Source organism: Pseudorasbora parva, chromosome 17, assembly GCF_024679245.1.
Source record: "Pseudorasbora parva isolate DD20220531a chromosome 17, ASM2467924v1, whole genome shotgun sequence".
NCBI lineage: Eukaryota > Metazoa > Chordata > Actinopteri > Cypriniformes > Gobionidae > Pseudorasbora > Pseudorasbora parva.
The window spans coordinates 43,722,850-43,739,505 of record NC_090188.1 but is presented as its reverse complement, the minus strand read 5'-3'; the positions used below and the strand labels follow the sequence as shown (position 1 = coordinate 43,739,505).

The window sequence follows — 16,656 nt, the reverse complement described above, 5'->3', positions numbered from 1 at the left end:
TAATTTCAAATGACAGTTCCATAAAAACTTAAACATTAAATCACAAATGAATCGAGTCAATGACTCGCATATTAAGACGATCAGCATTTGAACTAATCGACTCAATGACTCATTAAGATGGTCAGCGTTTGAACGAATCGACTCAATGACTCACTCATTAAGACGGTCAGGGTTTGAACGAATCGACTCAATGACTCTCATTAAGACGGTCAGTGTTTGAACGAATTGACTCAATGACTCACTGACTCACTCATTAAGACGATCAGCATTTGAACTAATCGACTCAATGACTCACTCATTAGAATGGACAGCATTTGAACGAATTGACTCAATGACTCATTAAGATGGTCAGCGTTTGAATGAATCAATTCAATGACTCTCATTAAGACGGTCAGTGTTTGAACAAATCGACTCAATGACTCACTCATTAAGACGATCAGCATTTGAACTAATCGACTCAATGACTCACTCATTAAGATGGTCAGCGTTTGAATGAATGGACTCAATGACTCACTCATTAAGACGGTCAGCGTTTTAACGAATCGACTCAATGACTCATTAAGATGGTCAGCGTTTGAACAAATCGACTCAATGACTCACTCATTAAGACGATCAGCATTTGAACTAATCGACTCAATGACTCATTAAGATGGACAGCATTTGAACGAATTGACTCAATGACTCATTAAGATGGTCAGCGTTTGAACAAATCGACTCAATGACTCACTCATTAAGATGGTCAGCGTTTGAACAAATCGACTCAATGACTCACTCATTAAGACGGTCAGCGTTTGAACAAATCGACTCAATGACTCACTCATTAAGATGGTCAGTGTTTGAACAAATCGACTCAATGACTCACTCATTAAGATGGTCAGCATTTGAACGAATCGACTCAATGACTCACTCATTAAGACGGTCAGCGTTTGAACAAATCGACTCAATGACTCACTCATTAAGACGGTCAGCGTTTGAACAAATCGACTCAATGACTCACTCATTAAGATGGTCAGTGTTTGAACAAATTTTTGGTCAAAACTTTAAATGGTGTCTCTGTGTCCAAGCACAGATAGAAAGGGCAAAGAGAAGGAAAAGTTGTGGTAGAAAAGCAAAGAAAGTTTACAAGCAATAGGGATAACCGCACCCTGGAGAGGATTGTGAAACAAAACCCATTCAAAAATGTGGAGGAGATTCACGAAGCGTGGACTGCAGCTGGAGTCAGTGCTTTAAGAACCACTGCGCACAGACATATGCAAGACGTGGGTTTCAGTTTCGCATTCCTCGTGTCAAGCCACTCTTGAACAACAGACAGTGTCAGAAGCGTCTCGCCTGGGCTTAAGACAAAAAGGACTGCTGAAAGTTTTAAGGGGGTCGCACACCGGACACAAAGCTCAGGTTTGCAGTCAATATATGTGCGCAAGCTCAGTTTTGAAACGAATTCTGACAGAAGAGCTGCCCGATGTGTGCATCTCGTAGCACAGGGTGAAATCAGTACATTGACGATTTATAGGGAAATATAATATACATTTTATATAAGACCTTGAAATGGCGCAGCAAGATTTTGAACAAATTCCTGAGTCGTCACGGACAGGTGCCGAGTGCTGCCGCCGGTGTGTGAATGGAAATGAAAATAATGTGTTCGAATTTTAAAGACGTGGCGCGGTGCTGAGCTTTGCGTCTGGTGTGTAACCCCCTTTAAAGTTTCACTTTCTGACTGAAATTAATGAAAATCTACTTTATGATATTCTAAAATATGACCAGCACCTGAAGAACTGTCTATATTAAATACAATTAGGGAAAAATGCCTTTTATAAAAGGTAAAAATATGCAGGTATAAATATGCCTGTGTTAATCGTAGCCTGTAATATTACAGTAACGCAGCGTTTGAAGAAACTGACATTTAGCTGATATATATATCCAAATAAATCAAAGTCGAAACTGAATCGATTGGATTTGAATCACATTGCAAAACTCGTGAATCAAAACCTAAATTTAAATCAAGACTTACGGGTGGAAAGGGAACCTGTCCGGTGACCTCTGGAGGCTTCATGCTGTTTGGGTCTTCCGGAGGCTCCGGCTCGGCTCCGCTGGGATACGGCGGAGGAGGATACGGAGGGAAGTCCTCTATGAAGCTCTCTGTGGGCGGAGGAGGAGGTGGAGGAGGGCTGGCTGGCTGAGGAGGAGGAGGTGGTGAAGAAGGCACGATTTCGGGCACCGGAGCCGGATGTGGAGGCGGAGGAGGAGGCGGAGCATCTTCTGCTTCTGTTTCCGTGGACACTGCCGGCTCAGGAAGAGGCGGATCCGGAGATGCTCCATTTGATCCATGATTCGGCTCCTTCTCCTCCTCTCCTGAGGGACTCACTGTGGTCTCCATCGCAGCCAGAGTGGTTTTCTGGTACAGCAGCTTCTGAATGTTGGGTCCGCCGGGGCCCTCAGGCTCCGTGATGGAGCTGCGCTTCTTCAGGGGCCGCGGCGCGTTGTAGAGCTTCTTCCGGAGGGCCTCCAGGTCCACGTCGCTCTGGTGCCGGTACGGGTTGGAGATGAAGGGCAGCAGCTTTGTGGGGCTGAGCGGCCTGGGCACGCGCTCCGTCTCCGGGGCCTCCGGAGCAGCACCGGGGTCCCTCTCGGGCTCCGGCACACTGGGCGGGTCCAGGTATGGGTTCTCAGGGTGCTGGTTTACAGACTGCTGACCTGGGGACGGCACTGGCTTACCATAAACTACATTACAGGAAGAAAAAAACAATACATTTATGCAAATTTGGCTTTTATCCAAAGTGACCGACAATAATTCATAGTGTTCATTCATAGGCCAAAACGAAGTTCATATTGGGAATTCAAAACAGCTTGTTAAAGCTAAGTTTAATACTAAAGCTATGCTAAAGCGTGGTCTGCTGAATGTCTCACCGCTGGTGAAGTTGCCGCTGCGGGTCTGGGCTCGGGTCAGCGCTCCGGTCAGCGCCCCCTGCTGCGTGTACATGGAGTAGATGGAGCTGGTGGTCAGCATCTGGGGCTTCAGCAGGATTTGGGCCCCGGGGTCTTTGGCTCCAGGAGGCTCAGGGCTGAAGGGGTGCACAGTGGCGGCTGGAGGAGGCTCTAGTTTGGAGGGAAGCGGTAAAGTGTTCCCCTGGGATAAAGCAGGCTGTGGAGCGGAGGATTTGCTCTTCCCTGGAAAGGTCCCGGCATTGAGGCCCGTCTTGCCATATCCCATCTGGCCACCAGAGGGCAGGCTGGGCTGTTTAGGCTTAGTCGGAACTGGAGGAGGAACCTTGACTGTGTTCTTGATGGCGCTCTGAGAATAAGAAGACATCAGCGTCACTTTTTAAACTAAGACAAAGAGAACGTGTAAAATACAGACCAAATGGTCACAAGAGTCTCTTTTGCTCATTAATCTGCTCATAACTCCAGTAAAGCAGTGTAATATTCCTCCAGTGTAAATCACCAGTTGTCTATGTGAACATATAGTAAAGTGTGATTTATTCCTGATCATCATCATCATTACTCCAGTCTTCAGAGTCACATCATCCTTCACTAATCATTCTCATGATTTACACTGGAGGAATATTTCACTGCTTTACTGGAGTTATGAGCAGATTAATGAGCCAAAGAGACTCTCACACACTTTAGACCGGTGGTGTATAATAACACACACTGATATATGATTTCCAGTTGGGCAGTACCTGGGCGTCTCTGGCAAGGTCCTCGCTGCTCTGGTTCTTGCGTAAAGAAGCTGCGGGCGGCTCGATGGACTCAAACATGGACACCGGACGCACCCTGGGGTCCCGTTTCAGCACATCTGTCTTATCTGCAGCAGAAGCACATTTACAACACATCTAAGATCAGATGAGGGCTGCACTGCAAAAAATGCTCTTCTCATTTAGTATTTTTGTCTTGTTTCCAGTCTAAATATCTTAAAATTCTTAAATCAAGATTAATTTGCTAGATAAGTAAATTGACATAAGATATTTTTGCTTGTTTTCTGGGGGAAAATATCAAAATGAAGTGAGTTTTTGCTTAAAACAGGCAAAATGATCTGCCAAAATTACTAAAGCCCCGTTTCCACCAAAATTACCCGGAACAATTTGTACCAGGAACTTTTTTACAGGAACTTTTCTCCCCCCCAGACCTGCAGCTGTCTGCGTTTCGACCGCGATAAAGTTCCGAGAAGATTAGGCAAATTAGTCCGGTGATGTAGGACTGCGCGCGACTGCTCCTCCAAATCAGTGACGGACAAGGGCTGTCACTTTTCGATATGCATTCGAAGATGACGTGAAATATCCGTAATCGAACTATAAATAAACTATCCGGTTTTTAAAGTGCCATGTAGCGCATTTTTTTTTTTTACTGTCGGTGCGTTTACATGGAGCACTGCAATCAGTTTAAAAGTCCAACCTGAAGGAAAATGCTCCATATAAACACCTCAATCGTAATAAAAATGCCCAAACTGAATGAAATTGTAATCGTTTTGAGATGGGTAGAAAATCTTTTCATGAATCGATCAAACGAAACATTCCACCATGTAAATGACCTGACCGGATTACTTTTGAGTGTGCGTCCTTATGTGACAACAGCGCGCGCCCCACTGAAGAGCACACGTCGTGCTCATGCACCAAGCATGTTGACAAGAGAGGAAAATACATTTTTCTGAGGGATAATCTTTTTATTTCATAAAAAGTTATGAAGATAATGTTGGCATAATGACACTGTCCCTAAGCCTATGTAAGCAAACAATCAACTTCTTCAACTGCGCCTGACATTAGAATTATTTTTTTCTGAGATGATTATTACACTTTACAACAAATGAATAGCTTTTATAAAACCGTAAAGTCCTGGTGGCCGTTGAGAGTTGCTATGGCATCCGTAAACACATTCCAGGCGCTGGAGATGACGGCGTTGTAGATAATTGAATATATTCAAATGCATTGCTTGATATTTGATATCCGTTCGAATTAGATTTTTTTTAAAAATGACAGCCCTAGCGGACAGTAATCATTTTTGTGTGTACCGATTGAAAGATTTAGTGGATTTAGTTATTATAAGCTATTTATTTGTTTAAATAATCATCTCAGAAAAAATAATAATTCGTCTGTCAGGCGCAGTTAAAGTAAAAAACTGCCTGGGGCAATATACGCTGTGTCATTACTCCAACATTATCTTCATTATCTTATAACTTACGAAATAAAAAGTTAACCCCTCAGAAAAATTAACTTTCCTCTCTTGTCAACATGAGCGCGGCGTGTAAGACTTTTAAAAATGCCGAGTTAAACCTAAATGCTGCGTGAGCTCAACCAATCAGCATGTTCAGCGCCCAAGTCCCGCCCTCGAAAGTTCCTGAACTTTGAAAAAGTACTACCCCGCGAGCAGGGCCGTTTGGAGGGGGAAATATTTACCCGGAACTTCATTTATACCCTGGTTCCTGCGGTCTAAACACACGAAGTACCACCCAAAGTTCCTAGTTCCTGGGTAAAGTTCCTGTGGTGGAAACGGGGCTTAAGAGTGCTTTTTGCAGTGTGTAGAGAGAGGCTCACCGTGGCTCTTTGACGTCTGGCTCATCAAGCGTGGCAGAGTTGTGGAGCCATTATTACCGGCCGACTTCACACCGGACGAGCTCCAGATAGACGACTTCGAGGAACCTTTTGCTGACTGCAGACCTGCAGAATTAAACAGGACCTTATGCTTTACTCCGGGAGTTCATCAGGCTTTAGTGCACTGCAAATAATGCTCTTCTTACTCAGTAATTTTGTCTTGTTTCTAGTCTAAATATCTAATAATTCTTAAATCAAGACGCATTTACTAGATCAGTAAAACTACACAAGATATTTTTTCTTGTTTTCTTAAAAATAAAATCAAAATGAAGTGAGTTTTTACTTAAAACAGGCAAAATGATCTGCCAATGGGGTGAGAAAATAATCTTATTTCTGTTTGAAATGTTTGGCATTTGGCAACTTGTGTTGGATGACAAAAACTATGGAAAATCTACCGTCATTTTCATCAAGGAATAAAAGCGAGAGGAAAATGTTTAGTGAGGGACGATTAGAGATCCGTCAGAACTGATGTCCTGAGTACGGTGGGAAAACACGGAGCTGTTGAGCTTTAGAGTGGCATAATCCATCAATAACACACATTTGTTTAATATGGTTTGTCTGGATCAGACTCTATTCCTCTGGGATCGGTCAGTCTCTCTGAAGCTCTTCCTCTTAAACTGCATTGATTTGGACCCATTGACGTCACTGAAACTTAATTTCTTTTCGACTGAAGAAAGAAAGACATGAGCATCATGGATGAGATGGGGGTGAGGAAATTATCAGGAGATTTTCATTTTGAAGTGAACTAATCCTTTAAATAAAGTTCACGGAAACTCTTTCCTCCACTCAGCACACGTCGCATTCGGTTACGGCAGTCAAAGCTCTCGAGATATTCACGTTATTATACATGAACAAAAAACTCACTTCATGAGTTTTCTTTGGCCATCCGATCATGAAAGAGCCGGTGTAAAATCCCTCTGAAGTGCTTTCGAGACAGATTTAAATCTGATCGCTCAAACACGTCAGGAGGTGGTCTGAGAATAAACTGGACAAGTGTAAGTGCATCAGGTTGTTGAAACCACACATGTAAATCTGACCAGGATAAGCGAGGTGAAGTCCGTATGAACCCAGACACGAGAGCGATACGGAAACCTCGCACAAACTGCACCGAAGAACCGCAGACGCTCAACACACAATCATTAAAGCAGGGCTCGACATTAAAGCTCCACTGTGTGATATTTTCCCCCATCTAGCGGTGTAAAGGTTTATGACCATTCAGTGAATATTAGTTTCTGTTCCTCTCAATTCTCATTTCGTTTTAACTCCTACGGTGGCAGATTTAGTCCAAGATTAACATGCCAATACCCCTCTTCACATTCGACACGGTGCCATCGAGTGCTAAAACGCGAAAGGCAAAGCTTGAATTTACGGGTATGTCCCTCTTTGGCTACTGTACTTTCAAGATGGAGGAGCAACATGTCGACCGGCATTCGAACCCCTCACCCGTATGTATTTCCAATGGCATATTATAAACTTACGAGAATACATTATTACTTGAAAGAAGTAAATATACATTAATGAGCACATATATTTTTGAAAGAACTAAGTGTTTTTAGCTAAGAATAAACTAAAAAAGTTGCACAGTGTAGCTTTAACGCGTGTCCGGGGCAAGGGGATTTTTTTAAATTGTGAACGTGTATTTTACTTGCCCGACGGACAAGAGGATAAAAACGCCAATAACAAAAAAATAAGCAAAGGACCAAAATGCAAGAATGATTCTGCATTCATTTAGTGTAAGTGGCGATCGATAGTGGATAATAATATAATATATAATGAACTGACAGGAACAAGTTCCCGCTGTTGACGCTCCAGAGCCTCTCAAGGAGAAATCACAACACGATCTCCGCTCACACTGAGAAACTGCGCTAAACATTCACAATGTTTTATATTTATAACATATGATACAGCTAAACAACATCACACAACCAAGAGTGTGTGTTCCTGAACACCATCACGACTGAAAATGACACACTTCATATGACAGCTCCATAAACCATTAATTAACATCAAGTCACTTACATTTTAGATGCAATATTGACCGGTTTTGTTCAATTTCAGCCGTAACGCGTCTTACAGCAACTGTGTGTGTTACTGAATCATTCAGTGTTTGAATGAATCGGTTGAATCAAAGATTCAATAACCTGTTCGTAAACGACTGCCTCATTCTTGAATGAATCAGCCTTTTGAATGAATCGACTCAATGACTCACTCATTATGACTCACCTGCTGCCACCTACTGGTGGTTTAGTTTCATGTTAAGACATACTTTCCAACATTTCTTATTTGTTTATTCAAAAATACAAATCTTATAACATTATTTAATGCAGTTGTAATTTGTCAGTGTAAATTATTTAATTTGATTGGTAACAGCCCTATAGTGTCTTATTTTTATTTAATGTATAGACCAAATTTAACTATATAATAGGAAAGTTGAGGCATAGCCTATATTTAATAAGATTACGGAAAAATGCCCGTTATAAAAGGTAAAAATATCACAAATATGCAGATTTCAATATGCCAAAGCTGATTGAACACTGGTGAGAATATTGCTTCAGAATAAATTATATTTACATCACAAAAAATCTAAATCAAACTGTTTTCCAGACAAGCACATGCACATGCTTAACGCCGAGCCCTGAATTAAAGGTAGTGAGGCTTGATCTTACCCGTGCTGGTGCCGCTCTCTCTCCTACTGCGGCCTTTGAGCTGGACATTCGCTGATGATACATAAAATGCAGCTCATATGTGTAGCTTTGGTTGAACAGAACAGATATAACACACGAATAGATGAGCGCGATCGCTTCTCTTTAAATATGGAGCATGAAGCGACTCGGTGTTGCTTTAGCACATCCTTCGGGACGCACGTAAGCGCTTTATGCCTTTAGTGTTATGATAGTTTTATGCACTGAAAGATTATTAAAAGCCTTGTTTTGTCATATCTATCATATCATGTTGATCCATTAAACAGCTGTCTTTTAATTTGACTTTATTTATCTTTTAAAAAAAGGTTAAACAACAATGTTGGACGATTTTGCTTATAATATTTTATATTTATACATAAATGTAAACAATTTATATATATATATATATATATATATATATATATATATATATATATATATATATATATATATATATATATATATATATATTTATTTATTTATTTATTTATTTATTTCACAAACATTAAACAAATCTTACCCTTACCAACGGTAGTGTACATAAATCTAATATATACCGTATTTTCCGGACTATAAGTCACACTTTTTTTCATAGTTTGGCTGGTCCTTCGACATATATATCAAATTTAATTCACACTGACTGACAAGAATAAACATTTAGCTACGACCACAGCCACTAGAGAGCGCTTTATGCTTCTCCTGTAACCTACCCCTGAAGAAAACAACTGAAAACTGAAAAAACTGTTAACTGAAATATTGAATTAAAGACAACAACTGAGAAAGACTGAACACAAACAAAATGGCCCCCATAAAGAAAATCATAGTCTGCAAATTACAAACTGCACATAGTAAAATCTGCAGCTGAGAGCGATTCGCACAGCGTTTGTCTCGCGCGGCTGAGCGTTGTTCATGTGGACTCGTTTCTTCCAGATCTGTCCATCTTGCTTTTAGCATTAGCTATCTTTGTTTTCTTCATTACAGTTAAAGTAACGTCTGCTTTTCGTCAGTCCCTCACAAGCTTCTCACTCACTCCGAGCTGTCTTTCTTCTGCTGGATTATGCACAGCGATCAGTCTCTTCTGTCCTTATGCGACTTATATATGTTTTTTTTTTCCCCTCTTCATGATGCATTTGTCGAGTGATGCGACTTATACTCCGGAGCAGTGTTGGGGGACACTCATTACAAGTAACTCGAGTTATGTAATCAGATTACTTTTTCAAGTAACTAGTAAGGTAATGCATTACTTTTAAAATTGACAACAAAATATCCCGAGTTACTTTTTCAAATAAGTAATGCAAGTTACTTTATTTTCCCATTTATTGACTGACATCTCTCATGTGTAAAGATGTGTGTTCTAGTGTGCACATTTACTATCTCATTAGCACAAAAATAAAAACAATTAAGTACTCCTCAAAATTAATAAAATATGTGAAATGCAAAATCAGAATACTATGCAAACCGCCAATAATAAAGCATGTTAAATAAATCAAATATTTGTATGCATTTAATCTCACTTTATTGGCCGATGTCTTGCTGCTGACCTTTAATGATTCAGCTAAACCTTATGCAAAAAAGAGCTTAGACTTTGTTTTTATTGGGGAAGCAAGTGTTACCTGAGGATTATTATCTACTTTTGGTGTGAAAGGGTCTTTACATTTGCTCAAAAATACTTTTTACAGTAGTTATATAAAAAAACAAGCCCAGCCCAGGTTAAAAAAAAAAGTAACACAAAAGTAATCTAACGCATTACTTTCTTAAAAAGTAACTAAGTAATGCAATTAGTTACTTTTTGGCGACCTATCGTCCGGAAATACGGTATTGTTTTTCATGTCTGTATTTGTAATGTAGATGTGTTTCTGCATTACCTGAGGGGGGATGCTGTGGGGCCGGGGCCGGGCCCTCGGGGTGTGTGTGTTTGAGGAGCAGGTCCTGTTTATTGGAGCCCCGGGGCAGTGTGGAGGACTGGATGTAAGGGCCGACCGCCGCCACACGGGACAGTGTCTGAGGCCCCGTCTGTCCATCTGGAGGCAGCTGTGGAGAAACACGTCAGCATTGAGCAACAGTAACCAATCAGCTGAGCTTAAAACATAACATGTGATGGATCGTCCCTATGATTTCATATCTTATAGTCCATTTTGCCTGTCAGCTACTTTTATTTTTTTATGCTGAAAGGGTTAGTTCACCCAAAACAGTAAATTGTGTGATTAATTCCTCCTGTGGTTGGCCAGCCGTCAGACCTCCGCTCATCTTCACACACAGATGAAGATATTAGTGTTGAAATCCGATGGCTCAGAAAGGCCTTCATTGACACCAATGTCATTTCCTCTCTCAAGACCCATAAAGGCACTAAAGACGTCGTTACAAAGCCCATCTCACTACAGCGGCTCTACAATCATGAAGACACAAGAAGAGTTTTTGTGCGCACAAAACCAAAATAACGACATATAGTGATGGCCGATTTCAAAACAAAGCTTTGAGCGGTTATGAGTCAGTGAATCGATTCATGATTCGGATCGCGAGTCAAACTGCTGAAATCATGTGACATTGGCGATCCGAATCATGAATCAATTCGCTGATTCATAACCAAAATCTTTATTTGAGGATTAAACACAAACGTCAATGCTGAATAAAGTCGTAGCTTTTGTTATTTTTGGACCCAAATGTATTTTGGATGCTTCAAGAGACTCTAATTAACCCACTGATGTCTCATATGGACTACTGTGATGATGTTTTTATTCCCTTTCTGGACATGGACAGTATAGTGTGCATACACTTGCATACGCTCTCAGACTAAATATAAAATATCTTAAACTGTGTGTGAAGATGAACGGAGGTCTTAGGGGTGTGGAGCGACATTAGGGAGAGGAGTTAATGACAGACATTTCATTTTTGGGTGAACTAACCCTTTAAGGGTGCGTTCACACTTGTCATGTTTGGTTCGATTAAAACGAACCCTGGTGCGGTTGCTCGTTTAGTGCGGTTCATTTGAACATATGTGAACGCTGCCATCCGAACCCTGGTGCGCACCAAACAAGCGGACCGAGAGCGCTATAAAGATGGGTCTCAGTCCGCTTCCAAACAAACTCTGGTGCGGTTCGATTGATATATGAACGCAACACGGACCAAAGACATGTAAAAGGACCAAAAACAGGACGTGATGTCACAAGATGCGACGCATAATGCAGCTGATTTGACGACGCGGAAAGATCGGTGTATCCAAAATGAGTAACTTTAACGTTAGAGGGCAAACGTGGAGCAACGAGGAAGTGCCTCATCAATATTTGGTCAGACGAGCATGTTTCGAAAATACTAGAAAAAACACACAAAAAGCAAACCTGGCTCTTCTCATCAAAGTTCCTGTGCTGCCCATTATTAGCAGGTGCAGACGACAGCGGCCGTCTCTGTTCTGCACAACGGAGGAAATCCTGCTGCTGTTTTGAATGTTTTGAACATTTCATGAGCTCTTTATGAGTTCTCAGCGGGTAAAAATAATGCCACATGTACACGCATAAAATTATCGCGTGTAATCCGCACACAGCATTGTTTTGAATGTTCGGTAAGCAGCTCCTCCGTCATATAAGCCGACCAATCAGGTTGTGAGCGTCTCCCTGAGCCTTTGGTTCGGTAACTTTAGGTTCACTGTTAAAAATGCCCGTGTGAACGCTAAGCGGACCAGGACTATTATGTTTTGTTTTTGTTTTTTGGTCTGGACCAAACGAACCAAACGAACCGAACTACAAGTGTGAACGCACCCTAAGATGCATACTTTATAACAGGTGTGTGTGTGTGTGTGTGTGTGTGTGGTAGGTTTAATTTATCAGGTGCTCTATAATGAATGTAACGAGCACTCACAGGAAGGTTCTCTTTCTGCTGTAGGGCAGCTTTCTTCTTCCACAGGCGATCTCTCAGTTCATTCACTCGTTTGTCCATATTGGCCACCTCTTGGTTCCTCTTGTTCAGGTTCTCTCTCTGTTGCTGTAGTTTGGAGTTCTGCTCCAGGTTCAAGTTTTTCCTCATCTGGTGAACACACAAACAAACACACACACACACACAGGTCAGATGTAGGGGTGTTGAAATGAATTGTTTGTTCGATGCATTGCGATGCAGACGTGGATGATTCGGTTCAGTAATAAACCATAACTGGTTATAATGTACTGATTATTTTCTGACGTCATTTGTCGCGGTAGCACACAATGGCAGAGGGAGGCGAGAGACACGAGTGCCAGTAATTAAAAATGCTCCATCAAAAAAAAAAAAGACACATATCTGCTTTAATGAACAACCTAGAGAAAACAAACTGTGTGTAAATCAAAAATATCTGATGTAGCAAAATTACTTCATTTACACTTAGGGCACATAAATGTGTCTCCGCAAAACGGATATAAATCCGATCTTCAGTTCCCGCACTTAATGCAGATTTAATGGAGTTCACCTCACTGAAAACAACAGATATGAGCTGCGTTTTACAAGCGAGCGCACACACACTGGTCAGATCCTTCAGTTTCTGCACTTTAATGAAGATGAGTGTATGTTGAGCTTCGGTTTAATTTACATTTGTGTATTAGCTTAATGAAGAGCTAAAACTGTGGCGATGCGATCATATCTGGCTATAACGCCATATAGCCTATAACACACTCTCACACGTTTAGTTTTTCAGCATCGTTGGGAAGAGCAAAAATTTACAAACATTTAGATTTAGTTTTGAATGTAATGTGGCCCAGACCACCTCTTAAAGTGGCTTTTAGCATTTCCTTTTGTGTATTTGCTCTAAATGCTCCTGTTGTCTTCTGTGTCCAGACGGTTGATGATGTTTGATCAATTTAAGAAGCTTGTTTTCTTTGAGCAGAAAAGACTGCTTGTATTTATTGACAAAATTGTATACATGATGCATCATCGAAATGAACCGAATCGATGCCATGATAATCGTAGTCGGACCGACCCGTGAGGCCCGTGTAGGTTCACAGCCGTAGTCAGATGCTGTGAAGGCTTGAGCTGAAGCTCTGGATGTGTGCCGTACCTGCAGCTCCCTGTAGAGCCGGTCCAGCTCGGCCACAGAGTTCTGGTTCCCCTGAAGCGAGTCCAGCTGGCCGTTCTTCAGGCTCTCCAGCTGTTTGCTCAGCTCTTCCACTTTAGCCACGGCCACCACCAGCTCTTTCTGCTTCTGGAGGAGGAGGCTGTTCATCTGCTCCACCTGCTCCACTAAAGCAACACACACACACACCATCACTTCACTAGGAGCGCTCATCCAGCCAACAATACGCAGATATGAAAACCATGTGTTTATATTTAGATGTGCAATATTCTGCAATAACACTTTCAAAAGTGTTTATATCTGCTCATAATTCACAAGATCAAAGCCGGTAGCAATGTTATTACCGTTAACTAAAACTATAACCAGAAAATAAACATTATCTGAAATAAAATAAATCTAGATTAGCAGTAGAATTTAGCCACGTCTCAATGTTATTATAATACTAACACCTATAATAATAATAAACAATTTTTTAAGGAATAATCACACCTTTTATTCCATGTTTTAATTTTAACAGCAAAGTTTTGCAGCTTTTTGATTCACAAAAGAGTAAATGAATGTGTTATGCTTTCATTTGACTGTCAGAAAAGCTAAAATACAAAACACAATTTTCGAGAATTTCATGGAAATTAAAATTAGTTTTTTTTTTTTTAAATGGTTGTTTTTATTAATTTAATTAATAAATTAAATTTTTTAATATTTAAATGAAATTAAACCATTCAAATGTAATCCAGAAACTTAAAACTTTTGGTTAAAATAAAAAATAATAAAATATATTTCATACGGACCACAGTTTGCATCTATGATATAAACATTATTTTTGGGAGGTTCAAGTGAAGGCTGCTCAATATGACTTCCAAAAACCCGTGTCCCATCAGCAGCAGCTTGGCTCACCGAGTTTTCCGTTGCTGAGTCGCTTCTGCTCGACCTGGCCCTTCAGAGCGCGCACCATCTTCAGCTGAGCCTCCTGCTTCTCCACCGCATCCCTCAGATGGAGGAGCTTCTTCTGCTCCGACGGGGTCTGCTGCGGCCGCTGCTCCTGCTGCTTCAGGAAGAGCAACCGTTGCTCCTGAACACACACACACACAAATCTAACACATCTGTACTCCACACGGTCAGATCCCAGTAGTGTTGCAGGATACACCGGTGCTACTAAAGTATCGCGATACCCTGCTCTTACAAACGGTACGATATGGAGTTGTATTAGTTCCGGTACTTTAAGGAGAACAGCGCTAATATGAGCTGTATTTCTTAATTTGCGTGGATGTGTGACAGTAGGTGTCAGGATCTGTCTCTCTGTGTGTGTGTGTGTGTGTGTGTGTGTGTGTGTGTGCAGAGCTCTGCTTTCATAGCTCACTAAACATTGGAAGGAGAGGAGTTAAATATATATGTGCAGCGCATGACAGAGAAAGCAACAGAATTATGTGCGCATGAGAAAATAAAGCGGGATGTGATCGAGGCCGACTTCGACCTGAAGCGCACGCGCATTCACACACACACAGACACACACACACACACACAGACAGACACACACAGACAGACACACACACACACAGACAGACACACACACAGACAGACAGACAGACACACACAGACACACTGACAGACAGACAGAGAGAGAGACAGACAGACACACACACACACACACACACATACAACCACACACACACACACACACAGACACACACACACACACAGACACACACACACTGACTGACAGACAGACAGACAGACACACACACACACACACACACACACACACACACACACACAGACACACACACAGACAGACACACACACAGACAGACACAGACAGACAGACAGACAGACAGACAGACACATAGACACACAGACAGACACACACACACACACACACACACACACACACACACACAGACACACACACACACACAGACACACACACAGACACACTGACTGACAGACAGACAGACACACACACACACACACACACACACAGACAGACAGACAGACACACACACAGACAGACAGACAGACAGACAGACAGACACACAGACAGACACACAGACACACACACACACACACACACACACACACACACACACAGACACACTGAAAGACACACTAACACACACAGACACACACACAGACACACGCCTTTCAGACAACATGCGATCGCAATTCAGTTCTTTCGCAGATTATTGTTTGGGGTTGAATGGTCAGAAATATGTAAAAATGCACGGCCTGGTGAGCATTGAGGTAAACACAGTCGGATGCTCACACGTGTACAGCTGAGGTAATTAGATCCGTGCAGGTCTTAAGCCCAATCTAGTATTCTGTGTGATTAATGTTAATCAAACAACAATGAAAAATAGAAAACCACCTCATGCTTGGCTAAATTACAAAAAATATATTTATTAAGAATCAGTGTATAGTTAAATTATAGAGTGAAGACTGAGAAAGCAGTTTTATATTTCATTATATTCAATTTCTTTCTTGTCTTGCTACTGTTAAATAGACCTAATGTAGCCAAAAAATAAAGCACTGTTTTTGTCATATAGTTTGTAATTAGCATTTTTTGCTCATTTTTAAAAACAAAGATATAATTAAAAATCTATATTATAATTATAAAATTACATTTCAAAATATTAAATTACTTGTATCATGAAATAAGATTTTGGTCATGCCAACCTGTTGAGAAGTGAAAGGTTAGTGAATGATAATGTGATAATGTGATCTCTGTAAGGATGTTCACACTGGCCGTTATTATAGCAGTAAGAGGAGGAATGGCCAAAAACCAGAGCAGGAACATGCTGGACAAGTGCATTTTTTTGTTAAAAGAAATTAAATAATGAATAATTAGTTCTGTTGTCATATTATTTAATTAATTTAACTGGGGGTTTTCTTTGACCGTGGTATCGATTTAGTATCGGTATCGAGGTATTTTAGTCTGTTATCGTATCGAAGTCATAATTTTGGTATCGTGCCAACACTATTTTCCAGCTCGGTGAGGTTGTCCTGTACCTTAGAAGCCAGGAGTTGCTGCTGGTTGTCAATCTGTCTCTGCTGTCTGGCTGCCATTTCCTGCAGCTCTGCTACGGTCAAGTCCATCCACGAGCTGCTCACCTGCACAACACATCATTAAATGCTCCTGTGTTTCCTGCTCGACTGGCCCGCATTCCTCCCATAGTTTCATATGCAAGAACACCTGGATCACGTTTCGACAGGAAATGCCAAACTCACCCCATTCTCCGGCCGTCTGTCTGCGGGTTTCTTCATGCCGTTCCTCTTCTGATTCAGAGTCCGGGAGTCTGAAACACAAGCACATGCTCAACCATCACTCATTTTACACAATATCAGCTATATTAGGCTATATTCACTG

At 41.3% G+C, this 16,656-nt stretch overlaps 1 protein-coding gene across 2 annotated transcripts in view; it reads right to left on the bottom strand.

Moving 5' to 3' along the window:
- Positions 1–16,656, bottom strand: part of tp53bp2a (tumor protein p53 binding protein, 2a) — a 33,077-nt gene that overhangs the window by 5,076 nt on the left and 11,345 nt on the right. Inside the window, exons 4-14 of one of the 2 annotated variants that reach the window (XM_067420857.1) lie at positions 16,518–16,585; positions 16,299–16,400; positions 14,190–14,364; positions 13,281–13,462; positions 12,116–12,280; positions 10,129–10,294; positions 8,249–8,299; positions 5,526–5,648; positions 3,678–3,802; positions 2,905–3,289; positions 2,009–2,718 (exon numbers count right to left, since the gene is read on the bottom strand). In XM_067420857.1, coding sequence (XP_067276958.1) covers positions 2,009–2,718; positions 2,905–3,289; positions 3,678–3,802; positions 5,526–5,648; positions 8,249–8,299; positions 10,129–10,294; positions 12,116–12,280; positions 13,281–13,462; positions 14,190–14,364; positions 16,299–16,400; positions 16,518–16,585 — 2,252 coding nt within the window. The remainder of the gene's footprint in view (positions 1–2,008; positions 2,719–2,904; positions 3,290–3,677; positions 3,803–5,525; positions 5,649–8,248; positions 8,300–10,128; positions 10,295–12,115; positions 12,281–13,280; positions 13,463–14,189; positions 14,365–16,298; positions 16,401–16,517; positions 16,586–16,656) is intronic. The other variant, XM_067420858.1, reaches the window with a different exon arrangement.